The sequence below is a fragment of the Notothenia coriiceps genome, unplaced genomic scaffold, assembly GCF_000735185.1.
Source record: "Notothenia coriiceps isolate Sejong01 unplaced genomic scaffold, NC01 NC01_scaffold00028277, whole genome shotgun sequence".
NCBI classification, from domain to species: Eukaryota; Metazoa; Chordata; class Actinopteri; order Perciformes; family Nototheniidae; genus Notothenia; species Notothenia coriiceps.
Genome location: NW_011360978.1, coordinates 1 through 6813, shown reverse-complemented (window position 1 = coordinate 6813; position 6813 = coordinate 1). Strand labels below are relative to the sequence as shown.

Below are 6813 nucleotides of genomic sequence, written 5' to 3'. Positions count from 1 at the left end.
CTAAGTTTTCCTGAATCCTCTTCTCTTGACCCGCCCATGAAATCTCTTAGGCTTACGTGAAAGTCTGATAGCCTGGACAACATACTACGCGGTCCGCCTGCAGTAACACACGCAAGACGACGACACACCTTTGATACCTTTGAGTGTCACAAGATATGTTCGCGCTGATGTTTGTACCTACAAATTATTCTTGCTCCCCTGAGTAGATCTCCTGAGACGTGGGCACGCACTACGAACGACGAAATACGAAATACTTGCACTTGTTGTCTCTTTGTATAAGAAGTACTGGTTTTCAACCTTACCTTTATTTTTTCCTTTTCACTCTTTACATACGAGAAGTGGGAAGATGGAGGCCCAGGTGTAATATGTTTACCTAGGGTTTATGAATACGTAACATACTTTTATAGAATTTTAGTAATGTTTAACATAAATAAATATTTGCAATCAGGAATTGTTGATAGTCCACATATAGTGGTAAAGTTTGTAGAAAATTTTTCAACTTTGTTTGGCGGTGTGTCGAGTCACTTTACAAACTGAAATAAACTAGTAAAGTCATTTTGATGTTGCAAGTATAAAAGAGAAAAACTAATATTATGACCGAACTTGCCAAGGTTTTGTTTTCGTGAAACCGGTTGAATGGTGTAGAAAAATTTTACGAATTATTCGTGGCCATTGAAAGTACTATTTAAAGAGGCAGTATTAGCCAAACCAAAGGCACTTGCCGGGCTTAACACACTCACCTGCGTTTACGACGCCCCGACGTTCCGTAACACCCCCGTCGTAAAAGAGGAGAGGAAAAGCCATTCCCTCCAGGTGCACCCAAAGGAATTCGATTTCTCCAATATTTCCTTTAAACTTTGGAGGAAAGGAAAGTAAACCTCCTTAACCTTGCCCGTGACATTGGTACCGACGTGACCTCCTCTGAAAGGCCCAGTAAAGTGAACCAATCCTTCCAAGGATTCGATTTACCTGATAACCTTGCGTTGGGGACACAAAAGGAGGGACAGCAATCAAAGGGACACACCAGTTAACAGACTAACACCAAGTGGACAACGGTCCCGGCACCCTTCATCCCCTACGACTCCCACCGACGTCGTGGGGACCACCTACTGTCCCCTAGACGTAAAGATGTTCTATATTATGATTATATTAATGGTTTTTTACTTAAAAAGTCGAACTACATGTTGTAAGTATTAATTCATTTCTATTGGTGGGAAAAGTGGGGCCAATGTAAAAGGTAAACGGGACATGCTTACCCGCGACTCACTACTTTCACCCCCTACAACCGAATAGTCCGCGGGCGTCGAAGTGTCCGGTTTCACTTCTCTCTTCTCTCTCCCCCACCGTGGCCATGGCCGGCCCCTAACACAATCCAAAGACGACGTGATTGCCTATATTCTTTCCAGCAAGATGTTATTACACCTCCCTCTCAAGACAGGAGACAGTCTGACTCTCAAGTCACTCCATGTTCCTGAGCTCCCATCTCATCAAGGAAAATCAGATTTAATAGAGTCACTCAGAGTTTGCATAACTAGTGTTTAATACATTTGTTTATAAAGTTCCGTGTGGAAATACTTAATAATCCTATTTATTTTTGTCCAAACTTTAGTAAGGGTTACATATCGATATATCCTGTCATTTGGTTTTTATAACCAATCTCAACCTCTCTAAATTTTTTATACGTATTTATTTATTTACAATTTGACCATTTTATCTATACTTACTTGTTGTTTTTTTTTTATTTCAATGTAAATTCAACAATAACGCGATACCATCCCTAACTTTTACAGTGTATCGAAAACTAGGCTTCTTTTAACCGTTTTCGGCTGAAAAGAGTATACGTACAATACTCAACATGGGGGATTTCTAGTCAGAGATCATTTTACCCGCGGGGTTCACGTGGTCTAACTTCGTAAAATGAATTTTCATTTTTTTTTTAGAACGGCCCCCCCGTGGGCGGGCATTCGGATTTCCCACTGTCCCTCAGTGGCGCGGCTATCCCTAACCCCGTGACGTTTCACTCAGAGGTCAAGGAATAGGAGATAGGTTTAGAATTTAGGAGATGTTTTTTGGATTATCGGAACGCAACCAGGGTGAAGGACCAGACAAGAAACAAGGAGGAAAACATGACAGGGAGAACAGAAAAGCAAAATAACCCCACAACTAGACACAACAAAACTCAAACCATGACAGCAACCATGCGCGGGAAGTCTTCTTCGCTGCTTTTGTGGCAGACTAAAGCGCCACTTACAGGCCTGGGATATATACTACAGCGTCTCCAGCACTTTCAAGCGGCAATGGCCGGCCGTGGCCCATCCCCACATTCGCCTGATAGGTGGAGAGTTGGCCATATAGGCGGAGAATTTTCCAATCTGTATCAGATCCGTTGCAACCCCGTTTTTAGAGATTTGGGTATGGAGGAAAAGAGAGGATTGTGTTTTCTGACACTTGGTGAGTTCCCTGACACACCGGGGACACATATTCATGTATAAAAGACGTACAAAAGTGCATTTTGCATGATAGGTCCCCTTTAACATTTTCGTGGCCAACATCTCCACCTTGTGTTCATAACATGATGTGGAGCCCAAGATTACGTTTTCTCAGTGTTTTTAAAGCTGCTTTATACAATTTATCACCTACATTTTAGGAAAAAATACAAATCAGAATCAGGTTTATTGCCAGGTCGGTTAACATATACGAGGAATTTGCCTTGGTGTACATGGTGCATACACAAACACAGTTAAAGAAGGTAGAAAGTAAGAAAAAGCACCAACTATTATATGATAAGATGCAGAAAATGATTTACATTGAATCTGGATATAGAAAACGACCTGCAGTATACTATTGCAAAGAACTTGAAAATAATCTAATCAAATATGTGCAGTATTGTTATTGAAGTGGATGAGAGGTAGCTACATTATTTCTAACACATGAATGAAGACTCTGTGGCCTTGAGTAAGGACTCAGGTGGCATTACAGGTTATTTTCTTTCAGTCAAGCCGGCACAACAAGCGAAACGTGGCTCTTTTAAAAGTATTCACCTCGATCAGTATGTCCAAAGCTCAGTGCAGTGGAACTGTTTTGTTTTTGTGTCTCTTCCTCAGAGCTCCGCCTGAATGACTGCCGCCTTCTGGAGAGGTGGAGCGACAAGCAGGAGAGTCTGCATCAGCTGGTGTGTGCTCTGAGGACGCTGCCCTCTCTGCACACACTCAGCCTGGCTCAGAATCGCATCGGTAAGCACTTCTCTCACAACCGTTCCAGTGCTGTGATTCAGGCCAGAGTTCATCATTACTGCGCTGCACTCTCACCTGACACGCCAAGCAATGTTACATCAGGACAAACATTTCTACGCTCTTTGTTTTGAGATGCTGATAGCAAACTGGTTTCTTATCAATTCAACTTGCACATTTTGACTTCTATTTGCTTATGTTGTTCAATGATAAAACAAATTTGGGTAAAGATTATTTTCCTGTTGATTATGGGATTCATTTCATTTGTTTTACGGTCTATCAAAACCAAACTGTTTATTAAGAGCTGCTGATTGATGAGATCCAGCTTGTCCTGAATTTGTCATTGTCCTGGATAAATGAGAGAAGTGCATGTTCATTCCCCTTTTTACTTTTCCTTCAGCTAAACTGTCTGTTCCTTTCAAATCAAATCAGGTTTTATTTCTAAAGCACAATTTAAAACGATTTTTGGTCGAGACCAAAGTGCTGTACATGCAAATAATAAATAACACATTACTACATTCGCAAAGAACAGAAGACAATAAATTACCACAACAAATATAAAAATCCAACACAGGGAATTGTCCGTAGTCATACTCTGCTCGGACTAGAATGCCAGGGAGAAGAAGTGAGTCTTTAGTTTTGTTTTTAAAAAATCCTTCCTTTAATCATGAATGCCTTGTTCATCTTCACACGGCAGTTCAGAATGCATGACATAAATCCCAACTTAAACTTGGTTTAATCTTAGGCGGCTACCATCTATCTACCGTCTTTATTTTGTTATCACAGGTTTATGTATATAGTGGAAGGTTGCATTCAGAATGACCCACAGAGAGAACATTGTTGGTGGAGAGTTTATCAGAGCTAGATAGAGCGAGACTATTGGACTTCCATTTATTTATTTAAACCCTTATGTTGCTCAGTGTTGGACTTTGGTTGCTAAATGTTCCCCATGTGAGCTTTTAAGGTAATGATATGTTAATGATCTCTGCTTGTTATCCAGCCAATATTTGAATTATTGCAGCTTTGATTTAATGAAAAACATCTTTACACCGTCTCAATTTGTCTCCTTCTTAACAGAAAAGTGCTTTATGTGCATCTCCAAATCTCCTGTGTTAATAACGTGCCTGCCTGTGTCCACAGCTAAGAACGTGTGTGTGCTGGCAGATCTGTTCTCAGGGCCCTCCCCCAGCCCACTGAAGAGACTCAACATCAGGTGAGGGTCAGCAGTAGGCTCCTCAGGCTCCAACACCTCTCCGCTGCTCATTTAGGCTGCATCTACACAGAGACGAAAACTAACCGAATTCGATTTCAAAAAAGTCTTCCGTCCACACAGTATCGGCTCAAGAAACGTGTCCATCCACACGAGACCGCTCGACCCGCTGTAGTACATATGCCGGGCCTGTAAGTGGCGCTGTACGCCACAAAATACACCAAAAGCAGCGAAGAAGACCCCCGAGCATGGTTGCCTGGTTGCCCTTCTGTTTATTCTCCGGGGTGGATTTAGCGACATGTAGTTCATATTATGACCTTATTACTACAGATAGTGTAACACTATTTGATCCTCTGCTGGTGTCAGTGACACTGATCCTAATGTGCTGTCTGTCCTGAACAGCTCCAACTTCATCCTTCCTGCCGAGCTGCTGGAGTTCTCTAGGAGACTGAGGAAACACCCCCCACCCCAGAGACTGACCCTGGACCTCAGGAAGAACCCAGGGGACAGAGACCCCGACACCTGGAGCTCTGCTCTGCACAGGCTGCAGCCCTTCTGTGTTTCACTGGTGGAGGGATGGAGTTCCTCCAACACCATGGCTGACTACATCAGCAACATGTGAACTAAGGCCAGTTGGAGGGAAGGGGTCTGAACATTTAGCTCTTCATGTTTTGTCTCTTTGACAGAAGAATGACTCAGCAGTTTGGTTCAGTTGAGAAACTAATGACATTTTTTAACTGTTTTCTTTAATTTATCAAACCACACCTACATCTTGGATAACTTGGGCAGTGTCCATTTGATTCAAATAAAAGTCATATTTTCACCACGTCTAAAAGCTATAGGGGTCTTATTTGTCCTTCATTCTTGATTGCTATTTGGGGTTGTCCCTTTCCAGTAGTGTCTTGTATAGGTTTTTGTCAACGCTCTGCAAAGACTAAAATCCCAAAGTTCCCTCCAGAGCAGTGGTTCCCAGCCTGGGGGGCACGCCAAAGATCGCAGGGTTTGACGCAGCGCAGCGCCAGGCCTCAAGATGATTTGGGGCCAAATATATTTAGACTTTTTATCTTTTTTATTTTTTACATATAATTGTAAAGCAATACATGATTTCGACTAAAAGCCTTGTCTCTACATTAGAATAAAATATATAAAAATAATTGATTAATTAATTTGAATACAAATTCAAGTTAGTAGCTATTAAAGGCATAAAAAGACAGAAATGTATAATTGAAATGTTTCTTCTGCCCGTAAAGTGTCCAAACCAGGCTTTTCTGGATAAGCGCATTTTTAAAACAGTCATTGTCCATGACAGTTTCAGTTGGATTATTTGTCACAGTTGCTCCGATCAGATCGGTCTCCTCCATTTTGTAGATTATTTATGACTTTTGAATCCACATAAACACGTCGGCAAAATCCTGCTTACTTTGAGCATGTGTTTTAAACAGTTTAATCCCTTTGTGAATTGTTTCCACTTGCGGCGTCCTTTAATTTCTTCATACAGCGGGCATCCAAATTAATTAATCCTAAATCCAATAACCATAAAAGTCACTTTAATTACCGCTGTGCCATGAATTAATGCTTTGACAAGTCTGCAGACAGACGGCAGGCGAAAAACCTTTTAAAATGCGTGATCTTCTTATTATAGACACATGCATTTCCAAACATTTGGTCTACCTACGCTAAAATGTTTTATCTCTTCGATTTACACACGGCATCTATTGCAAGTCTGTCCGTCCTGGGAGAGGGATCCCTCCTCTGTTGCTCTCCCTGAGGTTTTCTCCCATTTTTCCCTTTAAACTGTGGGTTTTTCTCCGGAGGTTTTTCATTTTACGATGTGAGGGTCTAAGGACAGAGGGTGTCGTTTTCTCATACTGATATTCTGCACAAACTGCTGTTGTATTTACTGTAGGGTATTTTTATTATATGTAGCCTACAGCACTTTGGCTCGTTTAAAAATGTGCTATATAAATAAAACTTGATTTGATTTGTTGTCTAAATCGGCTAAGCTAACGCAATATAGGCTATATGCTCCGACCGTCCACACTCACAACGATCTATACAGACTTAAATAAACCAGCGACTGTATTCGCCATGACACAGACAGTCTGTGGTTTGTACTTGTTTAACTTTTGTCTAGTTTCTGAACAGATATGAGGAGCATGAGTGCAAACAGCTAACGGCTGATGTTGTTTTTTCTGGGGTGCTCATTGAAAATGTCACGGCTCCGCCTACACTGTGTTACTATAGTTACTGCCCCAGCTCCTAAACTGTAATGGAAGCGCAGCATTAAAGTGAGCCGGGCCTAATAAGGCCTAACCAAACCGAGCGAGGCCTGCAGTGGAAACGCGCCATTAGAGTCGCTTTGAGTCTGTTTAC

At 41.6% G+C, this 6813-nt stretch overlaps 1 protein-coding gene across 1 annotated transcript in view; it reads left to right on the top strand.

Moving 5' to 3' along the window:
• The window catches only part of lrrc41 (leucine rich repeat containing 41), an 11797-nt gene extending 6522 nt beyond the window's left edge, over positions 1-5275 (top strand). The window contains exons 8-10 of the mRNA XM_010785797.1: positions 3105-3233; positions 4371-4443; positions 4843-5275. Of these exons, the coding sequence (XP_010784099.1) occupies positions 3105-3233; positions 4371-4443; positions 4843-5062 (422 nt within the window). The 3' untranslated portion in view covers positions 5063-5275. The remainder of the gene's footprint in view (positions 1-3104; positions 3234-4370; positions 4444-4842) is intronic.
• Positions 5276-6813: the final 1538 nt, after the last annotated feature.